Source organism: Drosophila grimshawi, unplaced genomic scaffold, assembly GCF_018153295.1.
Source record: "Drosophila grimshawi isolate 15287-2541.00 unplaced genomic scaffold, ASM1815329v1 contig_1369, whole genome shotgun sequence".
Classification (NCBI taxonomy): domain Eukaryota; kingdom Metazoa; phylum Arthropoda; class Insecta; order Diptera; family Drosophilidae; genus Drosophila; species Drosophila grimshawi.
In genome coordinates, this window is record NW_025062891.1 from 5,420,138 (window position 1) to 5,444,641 (window position 24,504).

At 42.8% G+C, this 24,504-nt stretch overlaps 7 protein-coding genes across 7 annotated transcripts; 3 read left to right on the forward strand and 4 right to left on the reverse strand.

Moving 5' to 3' along the window:
• Positions 1-10: 10 nt before the first annotated feature.
• LOC6561182 lies at positions 11-711 on the reverse strand. The gene is made up of 3 exons (XM_001987493.1): positions 607-711; positions 423-545; positions 11-355 (listed from the first exon to the last, which is right to left on the reverse strand). The coding sequence occupies exons 1-3, from the start codon at positions 709-711 to the stop codon at positions 11-13; spliced, it is 573 nt and encodes a 190-aa protein (XP_001987529.1).
• Positions 712-1,245: 534 nt separating this feature from the next.
• LOC6561183 (CWF19-like protein 1 homolog) lies at positions 1,246-3,613 on the forward strand. The gene is made up of 8 exons (XM_001987494.3): positions 1,246-1,362; positions 1,424-1,590; positions 1,649-1,971; positions 2,041-2,358; positions 2,417-2,525; positions 2,586-2,914; positions 2,976-3,133; positions 3,190-3,613. Exons 1-8 carry the CDS (start codon positions 1,343-1,345, stop codon positions 3,332-3,334), a joined length of 1,569 nt encoding a protein of 522 aa, XP_001987530.1. The 5' UTR covers positions 1,246-1,342; the 3' UTR covers positions 3,335-3,613.
• Positions 3,353-5,487, reverse strand: LOC6559968 (farnesyl pyrophosphate synthase). The gene is made up of 6 exons (XM_001987495.2): positions 5,063-5,487; positions 4,745-4,839; positions 4,431-4,642; positions 4,007-4,368; positions 3,716-3,942; positions 3,353-3,647 (listed from the first exon to the last, which is right to left on the reverse strand). The coding sequence occupies exons 1-6, from the start codon at positions 5,224-5,226 to the stop codon at positions 3,466-3,468; spliced, it is 1,242 nt and encodes a 413-aa protein (XP_001987531.1). The 5' UTR covers positions 5,227-5,487; the 3' UTR covers positions 3,353-3,465.
• Positions 5,464-7,645, forward strand: LOC6559969 (probable serine/threonine-protein kinase dyrk1). The gene is made up of 2 exons (XM_001987496.2): positions 5,464-5,841; positions 5,901-7,645. The coding sequence occupies exons 1-2, from the start codon at positions 5,682-5,684 to the stop codon at positions 7,277-7,279; spliced, it is 1,539 nt and encodes a 512-aa protein (XP_001987532.2). The 5' UTR covers positions 5,464-5,681; the 3' UTR covers positions 7,280-7,645.
• Positions 7,600-13,395, reverse strand: LOC6559970 (mucin-5AC). Its single transcript, XM_043214281.1, is given in 11 exon segments — positions 7,600-7,863; positions 7,938-10,141; positions 10,271-10,403; positions 10,557-10,811; positions 10,814-10,997; positions 11,046-11,611; positions 11,776-11,804; positions 11,837-12,292; positions 12,354-12,724; positions 12,781-12,894; positions 12,963-13,395. Coding segments are annotated over 11 exon segments (4,713 nt in total). The 5' UTR covers positions 13,230-13,395; the 3' UTR covers positions 7,600-7,729.
• Positions 13,396-14,641: 1,246 nt separating this feature from the next.
• Positions 14,642-23,688, reverse strand: LOC6560477. Its single transcript, XM_043216469.1, has 22 exons — positions 23,640-23,688; positions 23,237-23,584; positions 23,081-23,175; positions 22,463-22,649; positions 22,256-22,388; positions 22,056-22,198; positions 21,525-21,711; positions 20,977-21,089; positions 20,592-20,873; positions 20,349-20,531; positions 19,552-20,232; positions 18,450-18,921; positions 18,149-18,342; positions 17,896-18,074; positions 17,683-17,822; positions 17,367-17,603; positions 16,909-17,308; positions 16,506-16,675; positions 16,200-16,442; positions 15,947-16,072; positions 15,854-15,885; positions 14,642-14,990 (listed from the first exon to the last, which is right to left on the reverse strand). The coding sequence occupies exons 1-22, from the start codon at positions 23,677-23,679 to the stop codon at positions 14,974-14,976; spliced, it is 4,602 nt and encodes a 1,533-aa protein (XP_043072404.1). The 5' UTR covers positions 23,680-23,688; the 3' UTR covers positions 14,642-14,973.
• LOC116805018 lies at positions 15,208-15,560 on the forward strand. The gene is made up of 2 exons (XM_032734673.1): positions 15,208-15,286; positions 15,357-15,560. The coding sequence occupies exons 1-2, from the start codon at positions 15,232-15,234 to the stop codon at positions 15,488-15,490; spliced, it is 189 nt and encodes a 62-aa protein (XP_032590564.1). The 5' UTR covers positions 15,208-15,231; the 3' UTR covers positions 15,491-15,560.
• Positions 23,689-24,504: the final 816 nt, after the last annotated feature.

Here is a 24,504-nt window from a genome sequence, read left to right on the forward strand (position 1 = left end):
ACAACAACAGTTAAGCACCCAAACCGCATTGCGTGACATAAGTCTTGGCCAGCTCACACTCGGCACTTTGAGTCCAACGATCCGCTGGACAATTCTTGAAGTATTCCATGAAGGTGCAGCCGAGTACAATAGCCGCAAAAGGACTGCACTTGGGTTGCTGCGGATTTAGTTGCTGAATTGCCGCTAATCTGCGCTGAGACTGCGGCTCACATTTAGCAAACGCAGATGTCATCGCTTCCACATATGCCGAGTCATTCGAGAATTTCATGGCTAAGTCTTTACGTATGACATCCAAGTTGAGAGTTGTCGGGTGCTGTTTGTATTGTGCGGTGGTTAGAATGCACTCAGCCACGCACTGACAATGATATCTTATTAGTAGGGATATATATATGAATAAATAGTAAAGAGTATTAAATACTCACAGTAGCCGCATCTAAGGAAGGTGGTGCAACATTTGGCTGCCCGTTTGCTGTTCTCATTATTCGCTCAGCACATTTCTCAGCGTTTTGATCTCGACCACCATCCCGGCAACAAAGTGAAGGATCCTTTTTTATATTTCAACTTGTAATAGAAAGTTTTTTTTTTAAATGTTAATTGTTTACTTACCACAAGCTGTGGAGGTCTTTGACAGTCAATTGTCTGGCCAATAACAAATGGGCTAAATACAAATCCTAACAGAAGAAAAGCTACTAAATTGTGACTAGTCGCCATGCTGTATGCGTCTTGCTGATGTGGTCCAAGTAAACTGATAATATGGCTTGGACAAACAAACGTTTTTATATGCCCCATTCAGTAGTATATGATTGAAAAGACTAAAAGTCAGCTAGTTAATAGCGCCAGCCACGCAGAACAAATAACTTCGCCAGGTTCATTGTTGCAATCGGATGCTATTTTGGGCCAATGTCAAATCTAATACTATATTTTGGAGCGTTGACATCAAAAAAAATATTATGTTTTATTAAACACATATCTGTTTTCAATTCTAACAGAATTTATCACTTGGTCAATTAAACAGTAATTTATGAGGCACTACAATTACCCCGGTCAAATGGTTTAGTGAATTTTATGAGATTCATGTGGTTCATGTTTTCAAGGTGACAATTGGAAAATACCTGCACATGTTAATGATTTACCCAATTAGCTTAAGCTAAACTCCAAAGAATTAAGTGCCAATTCCTAATCACACACACACTCTGTTTACATCCTGCACTTAACAGAACTCTTTACATTTTCGAATGATGCGCGTTGTTATGGTTCTGTTCGCAGTTAACAGAGTTTGTCGCTGCAAATTAAACAGCTGTTTTCGCCGCGGTCTTCATATCAAAAAGAAGCAGACAATTTAATGGACGCCACTGCGAAAATGTAGATAACTATAAACAAAACGTTTACATTTAATTAATGAGGCGCTTCAATTCAATTGCAGATTGGTTGTGGGTGATGTGCGCGGTCGTTTCAAGCAACTGTTTAGCAGAGTAGAGCAAGTCAACAAGAAAGCGGGACCATTTGAAATTCTGTGCTGTGTCGGCGACTTTTTTGGCGCGGATAAGCAAAACGAAGAACTTATTGCATATAAAAATGGATTCAAGCATAGTAAGCACTAATTAATTTATTTAAGCGTTTCGTTAACATAAATACTTGTGTTACACAGTTACTGTACCCACGTACATACTGGGACCCAACAAGGAGGAGGACAAGAAGTTCTTCGCGAATTTGGTGGAGGGAGAAGTCTGCACAAATCTAACGTATCTGGGCAAGCGTGGTGTTTATACGCTGACCAGCGGTGTCAAAATTGCCTATTTGAGTGGCATAGAAGCAGCTGGAAGTGTTGGCGGGGAGCACGAGTTTACCAAAGCCGATGTGCAGGCCGTGCGCAATTCCTGTCTGGTCTCGAAGAATTGTGCCACAGACTACCGAGGAGTGGATGTGTTGTTAACTTCCCAATGGCCCTACGCTCTGCTGGAGAAAGAGAACGTAAGAGGCCACTATAAATTATAGTTTACTGATTCTTCAAATACTTATTATCATTATTTCTCTATATAGGAAAAAGCTTCCAAATTAATATCGTTCCTTTGCCGCGAGATTAAGCCGCGTTATCATTTCTGTGCCATCAATGGCACCTACTTCGAGTGTCCACCGTTTCGCATACCCAAAGATGAGACCACTCAGTTTGAGCTGTGCACACGATTTATATCGCTGGCAGATGTTGGCAATCTTGAAAAGTCAAAATACATTTATGCGCTTAGTCTGAAGCCAGTGGATAAGGCGCGTCTGCTGGATCTAGTGCAAAAGACAACAAATGAAATACCCTGCCCTTTTATCGGCCTAGATATGGGTGGTACCTTCAGCAAGAATGAGACGGTAAAATGGCTACAAATAACGAATTTTATAATTGATAACAGTCTCCTTTACTTTATAGTCTGAAAGCCGACAGTACTTTTTTGACATGGATTCCAGCGGCAATCGCAAAAGGCGCGGTGACGGCAGAAATCAAGATAAGCGGCCCAGAATAATGCAGATTGATCAGGGTTAGCTTTATAAATGGACTTCTTTGATCTTTGATAAATATTTATGATGTTCTGTTTCAGACGATTGTTGGTTCTGCTTATCGTCGCCTAAGGTGGAAAAGCATCTCATTATCGCGATAGGAGAGCGATTTTATATGGCATTGGCAAAGGGACCCATTAATAGCCACCATGTCCTAATATTATCCACAAAGCACATGCCTTGCACAGCTCAATTGAGTACGGAAGAATGGGAGGAGCTAGACAAATTTAAAGCGGCATTGAAGAAGCTCTTCAAGACACTGGGACAAGTTGTGTGCTTTACCGAGCGTCATTATAAGTCTCCTCACCTTACTATAGATGTTATGGCTTTTGAGGAAGGCTACTCTTGGAAGATAAAACACAGTTTTGAGGTAAGCTTGATGTTTATTTTATGTATATACCATTTTACATTTGCATATCAATTGATTGTAGGACAAAGCCGAAGAGTTTAACTTGGAATTTGAGACGGTTCCCGTTTTAACTTCACCGCAAATGCTGCCAGAAATGGGTCCATACTTTGTAGCCGAGTTGCCCGACGAAAGCACATTAATAACGCGACAAATGAAACATTTTCCGCTGCACTTTGCAAGGTGAGTTGCAGGATTTTCCGATTTGAACTTTTTATAACATTTTATTATGTTTCCAGAGATGTATTTTGTTCCGAAAACTTGTTAAATTGCGATGAGAAAGTAAACTGGAAGGATTGTCTGCTCGAGAGGGACGAAGAAGTTGCCAATGTGGAAGAATTTCGAAAGATTTTTGCACCCTTCGACTTTACAGATGATGATTGATTAAAAGAAAACCAGCGCTTTCAGCACAGTACAAAATTTCTATTATTGTTTTCGAACACACCAAAACATGCACACAATCTGGCTTAGAACTAGTCTACAATATGTTAGTAGTAAATGAAAATTTGTTAAATTTACGAGTCCCGTTGATAGATTTTGTTAAGTATTTGCAAAAAGGTCTGATGTGGCACACCACGAGATGTTTGCTGTATGTGCGTTTTGATCATATTATACGATTCCTCCTCAAAAATGGCATATGTCGAGGGCAGGCTGAGTTCTTTATACAGCTCCTTAACTCGCTCCACTTTAAGCGGATCTATAACAATAATTAACAAATAATAGTATTAAAATCCGTTGTACACCTGAATGAAGGCTGGCACTTACCAGTTTGTCCATAGCAATCTATCATAATTTGCTTTTGCTCAGCATTGGCACGCTGCATGGCAACCACAGCGAGCCAAGAGCACTTGTTGTCCTGTATATCAGTGCCGATTTTGCCAGTTACCTCGGGATTGCCGAAGCAATCGAGGAAGTCGTCTTGAACCTGGAAAAAGTTACCCATTTCAAGCAGTATGGTCTTGGACTGTCTAAATGCCTCGGGATCTTTGTACCTGTAAAAGAATAAAGAGTTTGTATTATTTAACTTTCGAAAGAATTTTAACCACAATTTTTTACCCGGCTAAATGCATTGCAATGGCAAAGGGCAGGTAAAAGGAGTAGTAGGCAGTTTTATTTTCCACAATTGCCTTGTAGTTGTCCATGCTGAACTCCGAAACGCTTTTGTTTGAATTGAGTAAGTCCAGCGACTGCCCACAGGTTGTTATGTATGTTATCTCGTGGAAGAGTTCCATGAGCGCAACATAACAATCCAAATGACTAAAGTGCTGCTTGAGTATGGCGTACATGGCATTCTCAATCATTAGGGCATCATTAATGGCATTCAGGCCCACATTTTCTACCATGTGCCAGCACTTTTGACCGCGTCGTGTAGTGCTGTTGTCCATAACATCGTCCGATATAATAAAGAAACTCTGGAGCTGCAACAAGAGAAAGTCGTAAGCTATTGTTCTCATACAAATGGGATTAGTTTGAATCTCACCATTTCCACACACCAGCCCAAATACTGGGCTAGTTTAATGTTCTCCGGTGTGAGTTGGTCAGCTGGCACCAGATTCTTATAGGTGAGCACCGTTAAGATGCCGCGATTCTTCTTGCCACGCGGAACATTGTATTGCAAGACCTGGGCAAACCATTTAGCGGCATCCCTGCAATTGTATGCTTTTGTTGCGTTTGTCAGGTCGCGCACCACGTCTAAAAATATCGACAATAAATATATATATATGCGTTCAGTTTAGTATTATCATGCTAATTAAAAAAAAAACAAAAACAAAGAAATCACAGGTCGCAGCTCACCAGGAAAAACAGCCATAAAGTCGCGGCTTTCATCTTTTGAAACTGTGACGCGAGCAGCAATTGGCACCGAATGATTTTGTAGTGTAGATAATGTTCTAAAACGAAATAAAAGAAGAAAAAAAAAACAACAAACAATGAAATGAAATGACATGAGAATCTGTGTTGCAGTAGCAACAGCTGTTTGTGTGGCCTACGTGACCGCAGACTTTCTCATCCATTGCCCCACACCAACCCACCCCACCCTTGGAGAGTTAAGCTAAAATAGTAATGTAAACACAAGCAAGTTTTGATATTCGAATAAAACAGGTAATTACAAACCTGGTTGTCTTTTTTAGTTTCTGCTCATTGACTATCTCTGTCGGCAGGCCGCCAATTGTGTCTACAGATTTTACCTCGTCGCTCGTCGAAATCAAGCGACGCACAACGGCGGAACGTTGGAGAACTCGCTGCCGCGGCAGCAATTTCTGTGCTAGCTTGAACATGTTCACCAGCTAAACTAATATTTATTATGTTTATTTATTTTCCGTTATTCAATCAAAAGCAATAATTATCAAAATATCACAATTTCATTTACAAGCTCTCGTTACATTCAGCGCACATTTATTCAGTCATTTCTGGTTACACTTTAAAATTTCATAAAAAAACAGTCTGTTAGTGTCGATTTCTTTTAAAAAATGTTTAGTTATTGCGCACTTGACACCAATAACTTCTTGTCGAAAGTCCAAAGAATTTGGACGACTGGCAGTGTGACCGCCGATTTGGTTATAAATAACCAAAAATTCATTTTTTAAAAATACCAACAAAAATTGCCTAAAAATACAAGCAACGATAGCAGGCGATAGTTGCGATAGTAACTCAACACTGCTCTCACCGCTAATCGCCGAAACTACTGGAGCAAACAACAAGAAGAAAATTCGTGATTTTTTTCACGTAATTTATGTGCAACATGATGGATGAGCAACTAATTGATGAAGTAGCTCAGCATGGCGTGATCTTCAATCGCCAGAAGTATTATCTAAACGGCAGCGCCAGCGGAGGCAAGTACGAAACCAAGGACGAGGCCTGGCAGCTCATTGCGCTCAAGCTGCGCACAGACGGTAAGCTTTCCACTTACTAATTGAGAAGCTGGACAACAATGATGTGCTTTCCTTTACAGTGGAAACGTGTAAGAAGCGCTGGAAATATTTACGCGAGCGCTATGTGTCACAGCGCAAACAGGGTGATCCGCCTGTCTACGAGCACCTCTCCCGTCCGTATTTGGAGAAAATGAAATTCTTGGACCAACATATACAGCCGCGCAAGTCCTACCGCAATGTGCCAAACTTCTTGACCTCGCCGCAGTCGGCAAACAGCTCCAATTACAGCGAGTACAATGTGGACTCCAAGTCGAATAGCTCGCATAAGAATATGTCACATTTCGCTGTTACTGCCCCCAATCATCATTACCATCAGCATCAGCAGCCGCCGGGAGATCAACAGCACACTATGAATGCATTGAGCACCGCTGCTGCCTCAGCGCTGGAGAATGTTAATGGTCAGGTCAAGATTGAGGCAGAGATATTTCAAAATTTCGCTGCGGCAGTGGCGTCGCAGCAGCTCCAGCACATCTCCCAGTCACAAATGCAGCAGCAACAGGCGGCGGCAGTGGCCGCGGTTATAGCCGACTCATCGCAGGGCTACCAGGAACCGTATCGCGACAATCAGGTGGTAAACGGTGCTCAGAATAGTGCCGGCAGCACCGGCGGCCTTACTTCAACGTCTTCCTCAATGAAATCGCCGCTATCATCGCCACTGCCAGGCCTCGGTGCGCCAGAAGAGCTGTCGACGCCAACAACGGGCCAACAGGCACCGACCGTACATTCCTCATCCAGTGTAGCGATGACTGCCAGCAATTTACAGGTGCCGACGCACGCATATAATAATCATAAGAGCAGCGACGATTTACATTCCTCGACGTCAAGCAACTATCACACGAAGAAACCACGTGTCCAACTCAACTCAAATGGCCATGCCCAACATTCAAGCAATGGCGGTAGTTTATCAAATCCAAATGGCCATTTTGGTCAGGATAGCGATGATGACTCTGATGACAATAGCAACGATTTAATGGAGGCACAAACAATGCTACAGCATGATAATCACTTCAATAATTCGATCAATATGCAGCGCAACGCAACAAATGGCAGCATCGCCAATAACAACAGCACTAACAATAACAATAATCAGCAACAGCAGCAGCAGCAACAACAGCAACAGCACCAACAACAACAGCAGCAGCAACAACCACATCCAAACATGTTTCCATCAAATACGGACTTCCTTTTTCAGCTCTATCAGCAGCTGCCGCAACAGGCAGGCACTTCGCATGCTTCCAACTTTGGAAAATTCCAAACGCCACCAAATCCTCCCAGCATACAGCGTTCATCAGAGCATTTACTGGGCGAACTGGTCACCACTGAGCTCCTGAAGATGAACAAGGATCGGCGAAAAAACGTTCAGAAACGAATATTGGAAATACTCTTTTTTGACGATTAGCACGATCGTTTAGTATTACAAGAGTACTTTGTGCATAATTGTATATATACATATTAATTTATAATTATTCATTATATTTAATAACTAGTTTTAAGTTGCGCGCTTTAATCGTGTTTATTTTTTTGTTTGGCTGAAATCCCACCATAGCATTTGTAAAGTTGTTTGTTTCACACTTTCCATATGTGCTAGTCATATACAATATATTGATTAACTTTTTAATTTGATATTAAGTTAAAATATTTTAAAGGGATTTGTGAGTAATGCTAAGGTAATCGTATACCTAGTATGCCTAATGTTTTACAGAGACAAACAACCAGTTGTAATTTATTTATAATGTTTATTAAAGTGTACACGATTACATATATACCTTATACGCACATTGTTAGTGTTTAATGTGTAGTTAATGTTGTATAGCCATGTTAAGAGCCGCTTCGGGCAACTATAATTTACTTATGTTATCGTCTGGAAACCAGCGGTGTCGCTGAGCTGAAGTGGCTTCCACCATAAATCTATACTGTGATGGGTTTTAGGGTTGGGCGTATCACAACCTGTTGTACAATTCGACTTAGAATTATCAGCTGGGTCTGCAAAACGTGTGTTATATATTATGTTGGAGAATTCTGTTTGGTTATCTGATTATATTGTTATATTATCTTACCATATTTGTGATCGTGGTCTTCATTGCAGGATCTTGGACAGAAGACGACCTTCACATCGATGGGCTCATAGACCTTCAGTATGAGCTTAGGCACCTTCTCTGTCGTGTAGTCGACTGTGGTATGCTCTAATAATAATGAACGATTCGCATGAGTCACTGGGGGGGCTTGAATTGGTGCTAGGTGTATGGTTTGTTGTTGTGATTCCAGCAGCCACGTCCTTCTGTTCACCGTGAGGATCTCTTGGCGTATGGCTGCTGGGGTTACCTGTGTTGTTTTTGCTGTTGTTGTTCTTGTTGTTGTCGTTGTTGTTTTTGGTTTAACAGTGCTGTTGTGATGCTGCAGTGGCTTCTGCTTCTGTTGTTCTTTGTTCTGTTTTTCTTTAAGTGTATTTATTGTGCGTATTTGTCTAAGTGTTGTTTTGGTGACTGGCTCGCTTTTTGATTTATGCTTTGATCCCCCGCTAACCTCATTGCCAGATTGGGTGAGAAATTGAGGTATGGGCAGAGCTGGGATGTCAGTCTTTAATGCAAGGCTTTCAATTACTTGATTCATGTTGGTTTCGCTCGTTAACTCATTGCCGACATGGGAGACAAATCTGCTTACATTCGGACTCTTGACTTGGCTTGCCTTCAGTAAAGTTAGGCTTTGTGATGGGTGTGTCGAGTGCCGTTTAGCTGTTGCCCCAACGCCACCTTTCGGTGACCTAAGTGTTTCCTGATTAATAGTCGCTTCTGTGCCTAAGCTCTCCGCATCGTTTACATAGTCGTAATCTTCATCATCATAATATTCCGAATTGTTGCTACCGTCTGCAATTGAACTGGCGGTCGTTGTGGTCTGCGCCGTGCTGCTCACCACTCTTGTAATGGGGGCCAAGGTTGTGCTTCTTGCCATTAGCTCTGTGGCCTTTTTGACCAGCGCCATTCTAGTCAGCTTCTGTCGCAGCAGGTTGATTAATAATCCCCTCGAGTCTTTAGTTTGTGAGCTGGCAATTTCATTAGCAGCAACGGGCACAAATGCGACATCCTTGGAGTTGATTATTAAGTTGGTAGTCGTGGTTTTTGGCGTTGAGGTAGTTGTTGTCCTCAGCTTCTGCTTTAGCAGATTAATTAACTCGTTTTTGTGCTTGCTTAGATCTTTAGCTGTGGTGGTTTCTTCAACAACGTGCTCATTATTCACATTAGCGGAATCTTTGAAGTTACCATTTAAGCTGGGTGTCACTGAAATGGGCGCCAATGTACTGCTTGGCAAGATTAGTTTCTGCTTAAGCAGATTGATAAGCGAGTTTTTCTGCGCACTAATATCCGGAATAGTAATTGACTCTTCATCTGAAGCGGGCTCATCATTGGCATAATCGGAATCCGTATAATTATCGGAGTAATCCGAATCGCTGGTCGTATTTTTGTTGGAGATTGTTGCATTCACTACAGCCGCCACAGGCACGCTGGAGCTGGTCTCTAAAAGATCCTTAAGATTGGCAGTGACATGTTCCACATTTATTGCACTCTGAACTGATCTGATTGTTGTTGTGGAATCATTTAGTGACATTTTTGTTGTTGTGCTAATCGTTGAGTTTTCAACTGATACGCTGGCATTTTTGAGCTTATCATTATTATCATCAATAACATTATCTAGCTCATCGGTATCATACTCGCTATCGTAGTATTCAGATTCTTGAGAGTCTTCAGTAGCATTTTGTGACTTGGAAACTATTTCTTTATCTGTATGCTCAAGCGTATTATTTGATGCCAACTGCCTGATGGACTGACGCAGGGATTCCGCTATAAATGTCTTCGATTTTGCCAGATTGTGCTTGGCCATTTCGGCAAAGGTTACTCTTGGAGCAGGCGCTTCTGTTGTGGATATTACCTTGAATAGCTTTTGTAATATTTGCGTCGCTGCCAACGTGGACATTGTCGAGGGTTTCTGGAGCGGATTAGCTGTTGTCAATTTTACTGTTGAGCTATCGATAAGCGCTTCCTGGTCCGCATCCGGAGCGGGCTCATCGTTCACGTAGTCGAGACTATTCTCGCTGGAAGCTAAACTTTGGGACAGTGGCAAGGATGCTGGATCACTTGTCATTGTCGAGGGTTTCTGGAGCGGATTAGCTGTTGTCAATTTTACTGTTGAGCTATCGATAAGCGCTTCCTGGTGCGCACCCGGAGCGGACTCATCGTTCACGTAGTCGAGACTATTCTCGCTGGAACAGTTTGGGACAGTGGCAGGATCTGGATACTTGTATTGTCAGGGTTTCTGGGTGGATTAGTGTTGTAATTTTACTGTTGAGCTATCGATAAGCGCTTCCTGGTCCCATCCTTAGTCTTTCTCGCTGGAAACTAAACTTTGGGACAGTGGCAAGGATTCTGGATCACTTTCCCTGAACAAATGGTTTCCAATCAATGTGTTTGTGGCAAATTGTGAATCGGGTTCTGTGTGCTTATTGTTGGTGATGCTGTTGAGCTGTTGTTCTTTTGTTGTTGTTGTTGTTGTGGTATGCATGGGACTAGTGTGTTTGTATCTGTAAGGCAGGTGGTTGGGTGTGGTTGAGTGTTAAATATGGTGTAAGCAGTTGGAAAGTACTACAAGTATTTTATATCTATTTTATGATTCAAAGGACTTACCTTCTCTACCGCAAGGTAGTACTTTTGTGGTGTTGTTCTGACCAGGGGCTGTGGTTGTGGTTGCCATTGTTGTTGTTAGCTGGGTCGTACTTCCTGTCGTTGAAGTGGGAGTTGTTGTTGTCGTTGGAGTGGGAGTGGTAGTGGCTACTGAAGTTGTAGTGGGAGTTGTTGGTTTCGGTGTTGTTGTTGTTGTCGGTGCGAAGATTTTTTGAGCTATTGTTGTCGGAGTCTTTGTTGTTGGGGTTGTTGTCTTGCCGTTGATGTTGGAATTGTTGTCGGGGTAGTTGTTGGTGTACTTGTTGGCAGATTAGTTGAAGCTCTTAAAGTTGTTGTCCGAGTAGTCGTTGGTTTTGGAGTTGTTGTTATTATCTGAGTTGTTGTGGGCTCTGATGCTGTGGTTGTAGTCATTGGTCTCGAAGTTGCTGCTGTTGTACTTGTTGTTGTACTCGGTTTACTTGTTGTTGTTGGCTTCGGTGCAGTTGTTGTGACTGTTGTTGTTGTCGGTGTAGTTGTTGGGCCTGGAGTTGTTCTTGTTGTCGTTGTCGTTGGCTTGGAAGTTGGTGTTGACCTGGCTGTAGTTATTGTAGTTGTTGTTGTTGTGGGCGCTGTAGTGATAATTGTTGTCGTTGGTGTTTGCTGTGTAGGTGTTGTCGTTGTTGTTGGCTTGGGAGTTGTTGGCGTCGTTGGCCTGGGCGTTGTGGTCGTTGTGGTTTTTTTTGGCTTTGTAGTTTTTGTTGGCTTGGGAGATGTTTTTGGCTTGGGAGTTGTTGTAGGCTTGGGAGTTGTTGTTGGCTTGGGGGTTGTTGTTGGCTTGGGAGTTGTTGTAGGCTTGGGAGTTGTTGTAGGCTTGGGAGTTGTTGTTGGCTTGGGAGTTGTTGTTGGCTTGGGAGTTGTTGTTGTTGGTGTTCTTGTCCTGGGCGTTGTTGTCGTTGTGGATGATGCTAACTTGGGAATTGTTGTCGGCTTGGGAGTTGTTGTCGTTTTGGTTGTAGTTGGCTTTGGAGTTATTGGTGTTGTTGTCGTGGGCGTCGTTCTCGTAGTAGTACTAGTGGTAGCTGTTCGCTTAGGAGTGGTTGTCTTTGACGATTGTTGTTGTCAGCTTCGTAGTCGTCGTCGTTGCGATTGTCGATCGCTTGGGAGTTGTTGTCGTAGAGGTTGTTGCTGCCTCAGTTGTTTTTGTGACAGGGGGTGGTATTCAACTAATCTTCATTAATCGAACTCCAGAAGAGCTTTCTACTGGTGTAGGATCTTCGGTTCAAATTGTGGTCGAATCGGCGTACTTTAAGTACTTATATTTCTGAGTATAGGGTTCGGTTGTTGGTTTGCCTGTTGTCGGTAAGATGACTATTTTAACAGACGATTCTTGTTCTGGATTTGCTTCAACAAGGCTGCGTGTTGCTGGGTCTTCATTGTTCTGATTGTAATTGTTATAGAGGGGATACGTTGGGTAATATGGATATGATGGATAGCTAGGATATTTGTATGTTGTCGTAAGTGGGGGCGCAACTGTTGTTGCGGGCGTTGTGGGTAGTATTACAATATTGACGCTGCCCTCTGGTTGCTCTTGCTTCTTGTCCACGGTCTCTGTGTCGAACTGTGCTTCGGAGACATATGGATAATACGGAGCCACTGGAGCATAGGTCATACCGGAAATTCGCAAATAAGCACCACAATCAACTTCATGGTGTGGCCGACAGACTTTACGACCCTGATCATAGCTTGTGTTGGCAGGACATCTACAGATGCGCAATATAAACAGTTGAGTTATAGTATGATTTTTCTTTATATACTACTTACTTGAAGCGCGTCTGCAAATAGTTTCCACTGGACTGCAGCTTGCAGGTGTAGTACAAGGTGCAATCATTAGGTGATCTGAAGGACCCTTCATCTGTGCACTCTGGAAACTTAAGCTCACAATTCTCGGGTACGTAGCTGCCGCTGTCGGAGATTTCCGTCGAAGGACATTCATCGCCAGGAATACATTTGCTCTCGATCGGGGAGAATATGGTGCCAGTGGGACAACCGTACAGACAAGGCATCAGATCCTTGTCACACTTATAGTAGATCCTGCAATCGTGGTGGTAGGGAAAGCGGCCTTCCTTATGGCAAATAGGTGGATAATCAGGACGAACGCGTTGCACGCAATGTCCGCTCCTTGGGTTAAATTTCTGTGAATGAATCGTGTAAGTATTCCATATGGAACCAAGCTTTGAATTTTGCTTACTTCCAGATTGGGACACTTGCTAAAGATCACACAGTTCGGCCGACAAACATAATAATATTCCTGCTGATCCGGGTGCGGTTTGATGCCCACGTAATTCCTAGAGCAGCGATTATTCTTTGAAAAGGAAATAACTTATCAAGTTTGAGAACAATTAAATGTTTTTTTTTTTTATATAAACCTACATAGTCCACAGCAACAGGGTCACCACCTCCAGGTAGTGGCCTACGAACGCCATACGAGCTATCGAAGTAACTTCCCGGTGGACTATAGATGAAAGGTCGTTGCTTGTAGCTATATGGTATATAGGGTGCTGGTGCAGGGTAGGGCTGTACGTAGTATGGATTGGGTAGATGAGTTGGGGGAAGACCACCACTATAACCATGTGGCACTTGTAGGGAACGCGCGTTTACCGCCACCATAATGGCCAGCAGCCAGATGCAGTTCGTCATGTTAAAGCCCCACTTAAAAATCACTCAAATAACAAATATATATTGTAATATATGTATATTGAATTTCAACACTGAATTTGATTTGTTTTCACTTTATATAGACGTGCATTGGTCAATCACTATGCTTGGCTATTCCGATGCCCAGTTTGCGGACGTCCTTTTGTTGCGACCGCGCTCGCGTTTCGTTTCTAACTTGTGGCTTGGAGTGGGGCTCGCTGCGCTTAAATGCACTAAGCGATTCAACAATGTTGCATAACTGAAATGCCAATTGTGCTGATGCGTGATTTATGTACGTCTAAGAAATGAAGTAGTTGCCGCAGTCGCACTTGCAGTCGCTACGACGCTGCTAAAATATAAACAAAAACAATAACCGCTGAAAAAATATCTCTGCCAACCACGTGCTCCACAAGACCGGAAGAGAAGCCGTAAGAAGCTACTGCATGATGGCCCAGAGCAAGATGGCAATAAGCGCTCTCAGCCAGCTTCCGTTGCAGCCACACTTGATGACGCTCTCATCGTTTTGATCATGAGTAATTTTTGTTTTAGTTGTGGACGTGATCGATGCGGTTGTTCTGTTGCAGATGCCGGAACAAGAATCGTTCAATGATTAAGCCAAATGCTTCCATGCAGCCAGATAAAAAACCCATATGGACTGATAAAAAAAACTGCATGCCTTGGTAGGTAAAATGCCAGCTGGTAAGGCTGTGCAAGAAATCTATATAATTGATATGGCTATTAGCCAATAAACTTAGTATTATTGATTGGGTAGCAAACTAAAAACCATTCATTTAACTGCATCTTGTAAGTGTCATTGACGATCGCTAAACAGTTCTTAGTAATTGTTTATTTTAGTTTTTAATATTTACACGTAGGCGAGAATTACGCATAGAAATATTTCGAGCTTGATGTGTTTTAACACGTTCACAGTTTTTGGCTAAAAGCGGCACGAATTTTCGGCTAGACGCAGAAAAACCATGTTGATTTTGGTCATAATAACGAATATATATACATATATTATTTAAATCACAAAAAAGGGCTCTTACATAAACCTTTGAGCATAACTTGAAGCAGTCACGTTCCCTTTATTCTGAGTTTCCTCAAGTTACAATCTTTCTTCTACTCTGCAAACGTCAAAATTGCAATACGTTGAATGCCCTAAGCTTTTTAAAATATAAATAAGAAAAATAATAATCTTTTTATTACACAAACAAAAATAGGTTTAAGAACAGAATTGGATTTTAAAAATTTCAGATCTCCCGCAATCATCTAAACATATCAACTTTAAGTCAAAAAAGTGTTGAAGTTTTGTATGGATAAATTTGATTTTTATTGCATTTAACATATATCTTAGTTGTATGGAAATATTTGTGTTTGACATTTTGCATATGTTTTGCTATGTATTTTTGTTTGCTTCATTATGCTGTTAATATTAATAGATTTGTTCGATTTTAAGGCTTACTTCTAATTGATATCAATATAGGTATTGAGCCTCAAACATATTTATGCCAGAGGTAACTGAATGCAGGTGCAGGACCTTAAGCAAATTAACGGGCGCATATTGCTGGCCCTACGTATAAGTATATATCCATATGTTAACCAGATTGTTCCGATGTATCCATCTTTATTGGGCTGGCTTTGTTGAATAGTACGCTTTGGGTATTTACAACTAATCACAAGAAGACGAGCAAATTTCCTTGTGCATATGCTTAGACCTCTTGATTATCTTCGGATTCTGCCACCATGGTCAGACTTCGCAGCGATCTATGTTAAGAGAATAAAAAGAGAAAAACATGCAAGAACATTAATCTAATATACCCAACAATTCGGGGCAATCTAATTTGGATGTATGTAAGTCGGATCATGCTCGTTTCGTGATCAATGAGCGGTCTTATTTAGTGGACTGATAAGCCTTATCAACAACACATGCCACAGCTCACAGCTGGAACGGAACCTGAGACGCTCCTCAGTCTGTGGCTGTCTGTTGAAAGCTGTGCATATCAACATGAAATACTTGCGTATCGCTGTTTTGTTAATCTGGTTAGCACAAGTTTGTGCATGTAAGTCATACAGATTAAGAGTCATACATTAATATTGATTAAATTGTGCTTTCATTTATTTTTGGCTAAGTTGCGGATAAGATCCCGACTTTTGAAGGCGTTTGCCAGCTCGAGGGCGATTGGTGCACAACTAGGTGTCAAATAGCAGGCGGACGTGATGGCATTTGCAATAAAGTGCATCTCTGCACTTGCAGGCCTCTATAATATCAGAATATCAAAGCAAATCTTAAATGTACCATTAAATGTAAAATAAAGTAATGTGCGGAAATCACAATCGGTATATTTTACTGCAGTCTTCTGATGTTCAAAACTTTTGAATATTAAATATAGCACTTATTTATTTGCACTTATTTATAATCATTAAGTTTTTAATTCTTAAAAAAATGTATCTTGTTAAAATGAGTTGTTTTCGAATGAGAAATAAAGTAACCCAAATGTCTTTTGATTTTTACTCGAGTGGTGTATATGTTATTCGTTGCTTTTAAGGCGTCGTTGCTTTTTTAGATGATAATTATAGATATGTTAACACAAATATAGTTCAATTAAAGGAAGTTTCGAAATATTTACAATTGCGAACGATTCTTATGGCCTTGGGATTCCTGGGGATTGCATAACCGAATATAAAGATTATAATTACAATAAAGTAATTAAGCTATTTACCTGGAGCGCTCAAACAAAGATGGATCAGTGTAGATGGGCTCACTTGGATCCTCAAACTGGTGATTGGTGTTGCCGCTCGAGCGAATGGGATTTATGACCGGCAGCTGGCACATGCGTGCCAGATTGCTGCAAAGAGTTAAAAGAAGGGAGAACACGTGAGAGATAGGAACAGAGAGAGAGAGAGAGAGAAATGAAGACAGTCTTTAAATAAGTGGACTGGTTTAGATCAAGTGGGCAACAGATATCTGCTTACCCTGTGGCAAAAGTCTTGTGTAATGAGCCGCCAAACATGGACATGTTGGTGCGAAAAGCGTTTGAGGCGCGATTTGATGTACTCTGATTGGTACCTCCACCACCACCAACAGTTCCATTGGGCATGTGACCGATTTCGGTGAAGCGCTCGTGGGTGCGTATCGAGGAGTGCGAGCGTCCCAACGAATGTATGGGCGAGTTGCGATCGACTAAACGATTCTTCGATATGGACTTCCAGTAGCGTCTACAAAGTGGAATTTCGATTGAGCCACCTTTGATATGCATGCTAATCAGCTCATTAGCTCACCTGTATCCCATTCCGGCAACTAGCGTTATGCTAAAGAGCAAGATCATTAGCAGTATTATAGCTGTGATCAAGCCATGATATTCGGCCGGCGTCATGCAAACTGTTTCCACAGGTGCAACTAGTTTGCGTGGATACGATTCCTTTTCAATTTCCTCTCGCGTCTCAAAAACCTAGAAGAAGTCAATATCTTAGTTAAAATCAAAACATTAAGATATCGGACGCTGCAGCTTAACAATTTAATTTGTTAGCTTAACAATTCTCCATCAACTTATAGCCTTGAGTTATAAGCAGATAGACGTTTTCAATAGGCAGACAGACAACGTTCTCACTTATTGCATTTTGGCCAACTTTAGTCTAACACATATATTATAGTTATAAGCTTAAGTAACTGCTTCTCACGCACCTCAATCATTTCGCGGACTTGCTCTGGCTCTTCAGATTCCTTGGGCTTGTCGATTTCTTCTGTGGCATTGAACTGTGCACCACCCAGTGTAGCACTGACTGTGGTGCTATTCACCACAGTAATCTCCTCAGTGTCCAGTGGATTTACGGTTTCAAGTGCTTGTGGCTCTGGTATTTCGCTTAGATCCAAGCTACGTCGTTTGCGGCCAAAGGAGGGCTCCTGCCGACCTGCAGGACCCGGACAATAGGCTGGCTGGCATCCCTCCCTGCAGGAGCGCACAGTTGCCTCAAACACTAAGAAATTAGACTCAGGTATTTTGAAGGCATTGAAGCGTGCCTCCAAGGTGTCGCCATCGCGTAGCTTGTCTAGCTCTGGGAATACGTAAGGATCGACAGGGCAGCTAAATAGGGACATTAGTCAAGAGAGAGAATTGAGCTGGAATATATAAATATATGTACCCAAAACGATCTATGAGCTGTATGCTGCGTCCAGAGTAGGGATCTCTGGCCACCACATTGGTGGCAAAAATGTCTGTTACATGATTATAGCCATCCTGTGCCTCCAGGCGGAATGTCAACGGATCGCCAACAGCAATTGTAGTTGTGGGTCTGCCCTGATAAAGAATACTCAAGCGCACCTTGGAGCTAAGCGTGTTCTCTGCCGGCAAATACTCGATGGGTATGGGACTGCCCGAGCTATTTAAAAACAAAAACAAAAAGAAATCAAACTTTAGCAATCAGCAGATAACGATGACAATCAATTTAATTCGCTTACCCCGCGCCAATGTAGCCAGAACTGACTACCGCCTCGCCGGGGCCTCGAAAGATGCAAGTGAGATTGTAACGCTTATCGCGACTCGTTTGTACGTTGTCCGAAAACTGCACCACCACAATATTAGTTAGCGTGTCGCCGTACTGTAAGATAAGATCAGATGGTCGACAATGTGATCAATGTGATCGCAGTTGCATTTGCCGTTTAGTTGCTTACGCGCTGTGTGCCACAGTCCGGATAACCCTGGGGTCCGCTTATCCTCAGTACATTGACTGTGCCCCCATTGCCGCGGAAGAAGCAGCGATCGTAGAAGCCATATGTGTAGATGCGTCCGAGAAAGCCCTCAGGTGTGCGAATGGTAAATTCCATGCCTTCCTCATTGCACGTCTGCGTAACTGCAAATTTTTTGCAATTAGTCAACGTCCAATTGAGAACGCCAGAGGCTGTTTGTATTGAGATAAGTGTTTACCATCCATGCACTCGCCATCGCTGCGTCCAATGCTGCGCTCATAGAAGTCATAGTTGGAGGCATCAAATGTGCCCGGATCGTGTATGTCCAACTCTCGCGAATCTCTGTCGCTCAGCTCACAGTTGGGCGACTCACGGTCCCCACGTTCTCGATCACGATCGCGGTCCCGGTCATCGTAGCTGGAGGCGGTATCTCTGCCAAATTGAATGTGCAATTGCAATTTTGTTGTAGCCACACCTGCACCCAGCACTTATCGCTTAGCTTAGCGCATCAGCTTATATTTGCTTATACATATACAAACCTGTAGTTAAAGCTACGGCACACAAAGTCCCGACTCTCGATGCATTCCCGTTCGCACTGTATCAGACTTGGGACAATCAACGCGCGTCTTACGAAATTACGGCGCATTTTGTGTCTGGCTGCAATCTGCTTGAAGTTGTCACTTTCCTCGCAACGTGTGATGGGTGGTCGAGGCGGTCCAGCGCCTGCAACACCAACTCCTATATGAGCACCACCACCACCACCGCCACCGCCACCGTACGGGGTGGGTGGATGTGAATGGCCCAATCCGGGTAGGGGTAACGGACGATCATCTAAGCTGCCACCTCCACCGCCGTAGGGCCGATTAAAGGGCGTGTCATAGCGTCCATATGAGCCACCGGGTCGCCGACTCGGCGGACTATCGTACTCTCGATCGTAATGTCCCGGTGCAAAACGATCGCCATAGCGCTCCTCATAATCATAGTCATAGTAGGACGGCGGACGATCTAATCCTAATTAATGAAAATTATTAATATTCATTTATTTAGTATTAAATGCAATCCTAAAATTATTCTGCTGATCACGTTGCCTCTTAGATCGAGGTACTTAAAGTATGCAACTAATTCAAATATACTGCAGTAAAATATAAAAGCTTTGCTAATGAAAATAATTCACTTTTGAATGCAGAAATAAAAGCTTTCACTGCAGCTTCTGGTAAATATCTGGAAGTGCTCTTTTGAACTTGAACAGCAGCTAATCAGTAAGCTTTACGTATATTATATATCTATACTGATCGAATGCGACTGGTAAGCAATTTGAAATTTGTATAACTTTCCAAAACTGAAATATATTGAAAGTCATAAGAAATAAATTATAGTATTTTTATCATTTATACTCAAGCTCAATTTTCTTTATTAAAACTCTGCAATATTATTAAAAAATAAGGATTTAGCACCTATTAATTGCATATCTTCTTATGTATCTCACATCTGGGGACGATCAGCAATATGAAACCAATGTCCTATATTGCAAAACTTTCTTACGGCAGATGAATCATATTCTTTAGCTGATAATCACATTGAATGGTAGTCGTATTAGACTTTTAGTTGATTATATGGTGTGTGTGTGTGTGTGCTACTTACCGGGGCGTCTGCCAATATCACTGGGACCGAGGCGATTACCGTATTTGTAGATGTCAATGGGATACCGATCACTACCTACCGGAAACCGATTCGGGGTCGAGGCATACTTGGTGGCGCTGCCAGTAGGCGCCAGTGGAGCGGGTGGATATCGTTTGGCCGAATCCGGTTCAGGACGTCTCGCACTGTGTACAATATCATCATAGCGTCCGGGCGGGGCACGTGAGTCGGGTGCATAGGGATAGCGCGGCCCATCCATGGAGGAGGGGCGATAGCGCCTGTCCGGGAATATGCTGTCGGGCGCATCACGGCCAGTATAACCACCCACAGGATCACGGCTAGGAGGATAGCGTGGCGGATAACGACTGTTATAGCGATTGTCACCGTAACGGCCGCCACCGCCATATCCGTAGGGTCTATAGGGCACATCGTCGTCGCTGGGAAAGGGTCGAGTGTGGGGCAGATCGCTGGGCAATGTATTATCATTGATGGCCGGATAAGGCAATGGGCGATAAGGCAACCGATCACGGTCACGATCACGATCTCGGTCACGATCACGGTCACGATCTGGATCCCGTTCCCTATCCGGATAGCGTCTGTCTCCATAACGATCGGGTGGATAGCGTTCGGGGTAGCGCTCACGATCTCGATCTCTCTCACCACCTGCACCCACAGGATACCGATCTAAGAGGTTATCGTGATGCGTTAGGGTTAGTCAATTAGTTGTCAGTATCGAGCAGTGATTTCAAATGGCGGGTGATATTAATTGTTTTTAATGGGGCACGAGATTGTCAACTTACCATAGTCTTCTGGATAGCGATCATAGGGTCGACCATATCCCATGCCATCGCTGCCACCAGGACCAGGGCCAGGATAACGAGAGCCGCCACCAGCATAGCGATCAGGTGGATAACGATCACGATCACGATCACGATCCCTATCACGCTCACGATCACGATCACGATCGCCATTCGGGTAGCGATCTGTTATATATTGAAAATAGTAAAAAAAAATATATAAATGAACTAATCTAAATTAATTACCATATTCGTTGGCAGCAAAGTCCGGATAGCGATCGTATGGCCTATTGTAATCAATACCATCGCCAGGAGGCAACCTATTGCCACTTGTACCACCATGAGCGCCAATGCCAGAGTTGGAACCGCCCATATTAGAACCACCAGTTGACCCCGGACGATCATAGCGATCGTCTTGCTTGTTAGGCTGTCTCCAGTTGCTGCCAGACTGATCACTAGGTCGCTTGCCATCGCTCCCACCATGGCCTCCATGGCTTGTATCGCCATCGGCGCCGCCCACAACGTTTACTGCAAGACAGCAGCCAATGAGCCGAGAAAGACAGTGAGTGTGGAGTAGATGGAAAGACTACCAACTACTTTATTATCACCCGCAGTTATTGCCGCCACTTACACATTAGATTCTCGTAGTAATCATAATCAGCATCGTAGATAATGCGCATGCCATCCTTTTGATTGTACCGACTGAGGCGACAAGTACGAAAGCGATCGCTATAAACCGCAGACCTGCAATTTGTTGCACGATTCGTAAAACACAGCACAATACAAAGCAGAACAGATCAAAACAGATCAGAGTGGGTTGGCACAAAAACGAAACCAAAAAGGAACAGTTACCTTCGGGTTGACGAAGTCTAGATACCCTTGCAGACAGTACAACTAGCCATTTCAAATATTTAAGTTTTCAACCAATTGTTTCTAAGTCAGCTACTAAATATTCTAAGCTTTTTGTAATTGAAGTATTTTTCCAAAGTGATTGAAGCAAAATTAATGCTTTTCCGACTAATGCTAATAAAAAACAATTAAAAGTTTTGACAGGCAGGCAGACAATCACTTTCAAGAATATGCCTACAATTATTGCCCAACTCCTTACAATATTATTGTACTCTCTGCAAGGGTATGGAGACAAACAATAAAAACAAGAAATAAAAGTGTAGAACGCACCTGCACTGGAAGCTCGTCTGGCGCAGGCACTCGTCCAGGCACTCGCTGAGAGAACGTCCCGTGATTTCTGAGTGAAACTCACCGCCTAATCGTGAGTTGCGGTAACGCTGGAATGCTGTATCTGGCCGACGGCCACTTGAAAAGAGGTGCGAGGTAACAGAGTTATCTGGATAATCGTTGGCTCGTTCTGCAACGGGAATACAGCAAACAGAAAATGGCATAACATAGATGTAGTGGAAATGGCAGAAGCAACCGTTGCAAGATGCAAGATGCACGTTGCACTTTGCACACACATTTATAGCAATCTCTATGTCGTTATGTCGAGCAGTCTCAGTCTCAGTCTCAGTCTCACTGTCCTCCTCTTCAGTGGTTGAGTGGTCAGCGTTTAATGGCGCACTTAACGCGCTGTCTGCCTCTGTTGCTTGGCTCATCGAGTCTGTGCTGGTCTAGTCTAGTCCACGTCTGTCCAAGTCTGTCCACGTCTGGATGCACTGCAATTGAGGTAGACGCTAACTTGCAGTAGCCACTTACGATTATCGAGGCATACTAGATCATAAAAATGATGTGTCGGACTCGAGCTGATGCTAATGTCATCCTTCTGCGAAATAGAATCCTCCTCCGAGAGTATGCACTGTTTGCTTTGATCATCAAACTCCACCGAACGGCAAAAGTATCTGTAATGTTTGCGATTAGACCAAAGTACCGATCAAAATATAATCATTGATGTTTACTTTTCGGCACGCAAGCACATCGTCTGGCACTCCTCTAGCGTCATATTATTAAAGATGTCCACTTCAAAGGGGCCGCCCAGGCGCTTGTTCTCCTCCTTGACAAAGACAGCAAGACCATCGCAGCGTCTTTCAGCTGTGGATCGGAGAATAGAGAACATTTTATTAGAGCTGCTAGTCATTTTTGAGCTTGGTTGCTTTATAGCTTGCCGTTTAAGCACGTATTCTCAAGATAATCAGAATTGGGGTCGTCCTCCATGAGTTCTGGATGCGTGCGTCGAGTAAATCGGCTCAGTGTACAGGAGCGCATGGTGGAATCAAAGTTAGCAGATCGGCATACAAATGAGAACTCGTTCAGACATTTGTCCTCACAGTCCGAGCGATTGGCGGCGGTTATCTGAATAGGCAATTAAGCAATTCAAATATTATGAAGTATAGTTATATCTAATTAAGCATCTCTAAAATTGTTTAGTTTTTCAATTATGAGCGCATTAAGGTTTAACCTGTGCATGCTATTTGAAAGCCTTCATATAAAAAATGGTGTTCTCAATCACTTGCAACATCTATGATTGATTTATCAAATTAGTGTCATAAGAATCTGTATACATATACAAACTTGAGAAGATATTAGAAATGAAATTTTTAGAAATCTCTGACTAACTTCAACTACGTTTGTTAACAGCACAGAAATTTCTCCTTCTGCTAGTTAAGTGCTATCGCTCATCTTTATTATACGCACTTGCAACAGAGTAGTGTAATATCTACAAGGCAATCACAGTAGATTCTGAGCATGGGCAATTACTTCTCTATATCCCACACCTCACTCACCTCCTTGATGTCGCTGATGGGCAACTTGAGTTTCTTGCGCGGATGCCTCTCAAATACATAACGTCGACTGGGACACTCCCGCTCCGGGCGGCTAGCTGCAGTTAAAAGAGTAATTTAGGTGGCTGTTCGAGATGGTGTCAACACCCACACACTCACATGTCAGACAGATCTCGTTAAAATGAACGCTATTGGGCACCAGCATCAAACTGCCAATACCCTCAGGTCCGGCCTGCTCCGAGGTCAGATAACACAGTGACTCCTCGTATTCAGAGGTGCCCCCGAACGAGGTGATCCGGCTACCCGGCTGAAAGTCGAAGCTTGTGCAAGTGCGTACTAGATTATTAGTGCCGGTGCGATCGCGCAGGCACAGATCCTGACACTTCTCCAGCACTCGGAATGGTGGTGCCGTATCCCGGACCACATCGTCGTCGTAACCCTGCAATTGCTGATTGGGTAGGCGTTCATAGAGCACGCGTCCCAGTCCATTCTTACAGGTAGTTTGGGCTGCGGAACGCACTTTTAGACGGGTCGGCCAATTTCAGGCAATTTGTGGACTTACCATCACTCTGGCTAAAGCTGAGACTGGCCAACGTGGCCATTAATATTAATGGTATTATGCGCAATTCCATATTGTCGCTCTGATGTTACTCTCTGAAGTGTTTGAAAATTTAGCGCCGCATTATTAGCACCGAATTTGGATTTTTCAATCGCGTGTTCTATAGTTCTGTAGTTTTAACAGGTAATGAGAATGTGTGTGTGATTATCGGACATGATCAAATTAGTTTGTAGGCTAACAAAATTACAAGTACTACAAGTATGAAAAAATGTAAGCGACCTCAATAGTGACAAAATTTCACTACTCCCACACGGCCGGCCCCTTCCATGCTGCACAATTGAAGTGGTGGATAGAAAAACCAAACACATGAATAGTTAAATATTTCTGCGTCCAGCACCACAATGTGCACAATGCGTAACGCCAAATTGGATCATTAAACGAAAAGCCAACAATGCTACGTGTAGCTTTGCTCATATCGATCCACAACTCCGGATGTTGCTTCCGGCTTATTGTCCGACTCGGCTATTTATGCTTAGAATAAGCACAATACAAATCGAGGCTTTTTTTTTGGAAAGGAAAAGCCACTAAGCTGTCGCATTGACCTCAAAGGCTTCGTGTGGCTATACCATGGAATTTTTTCAATGGTGAAATTATATTTCAAATAACATTTATTCTGTAGATTTCTAAAATTATGCGGACCTCCCAATCTTCAAGGACTCATAATTACGATCCGTAATTTATTTAGATTAAATTTGGATACCCAATCCGAAGCCTACAAATTTTAAAATTGTAATAAAGATAAAGTATTAAAATCGATCCAGACTAAACAATGAAACAAACAATTATTAGTTCCTATCTTCGATCCAAA

Coding starts and splice junctions, on each gene's coding strand:
- LOC6561182 (XM_001987493.1), bottom strand. CDS start 711: ATGGCGACTAGTCACAATTTAGTAGCTTTTCTTCTGTTAGGATTTGTA. Junction 546..606: donor AAAGACCTCCACAGCTTGTG/GTAAGTAAACAA, acceptor AATATAAAAAAG/GATCCTTCACTTTGTTGCCG. Junction 356..422: donor CTTCCTTAGATGCGGCTACT/GTGAGTATTTAA, acceptor TATCATTGTCAG/TGCGTGGCTGAGTGCATTCT.
- LOC6559969 (XM_001987496.2), top strand. CDS start 5,682: ATGTGCAACATGATGGATGAGCAACTAATTGATGAAGTAGCTCAGCAT. Junction 5,842..5,900: donor GCTCAAGCTGCGCACAGACG/GTAAGCTTTCCA, acceptor TTTCCTTTACAG/TGGAAACGTGTAAGAAGCGC.
- LOC6561183 (XM_001987494.3), top strand. CDS start 1,343: ATGGACGCCACTGCGAAAAT. Junction 1,972..2,040: donor CTCTGCTGGAGAAAGAGAAC/GTAAGAGGCCAC, acceptor TTCTCTATATAG/GAAAAAGCTTCCAAATTAAT. Junction 2,359..2,416: donor CCTTCAGCAAGAATGAGACG/GTAAAATGGCTA, acceptor TTTACTTTATAG/TCTGAAAGCCGACAGTACTT.
- LOC6559968 (XM_001987495.2), bottom strand. CDS start 5,226: ATGTTCAAGCTAGCACAGAAATTGCTGCCGCGGCAGCGAGTTCTCCAA. Junction 4,643..4,744: donor CTTTATGGCTGTTTTTCCTG/GTGAGCTGCGAC, acceptor CGATATTTTTAG/ACGTGGTGCGCGACCTGACA. Junction 4,369..4,430: donor TGGGCTGGTGTGTGGAAATG/GTGAGATTCAAA, acceptor CTCTTGTTGCAG/CTCCAGAGTTTCTTTATTAT.
- LOC116805018 (XM_032734673.1), top strand. CDS start 15,232: ATGAAATACTTGCGTATCGCTGTTTTGTTAATCTGGTTAGCACAAGTT. Junction 15,287..15,356: donor GTTAGCACAAGTTTGTGCAT/GTAAGTCATACA, acceptor TTTTTGGCTAAG/TTGCGGATAAGATCCCGACT.
- LOC6560477 (XM_043216469.1), bottom strand. CDS start 23,679: ATGGCCACGTTGGCCAGTCTCAGCTTTAGCCAGAGTGATG. Junction 18,922..19,551: donor TGATATTGGCAGACGCCCCG/GTAAGTAGCACA, acceptor TTCATTAATTAG/GATTAGATCGTCCGCCGTCC. Junction 16,676..16,908: donor AAGTCCGCGAAATGATTGAG/GTGCGTGAGAAG, acceptor GACTTCTTCTAG/GTTTTTGAGACGCGAGAGGA.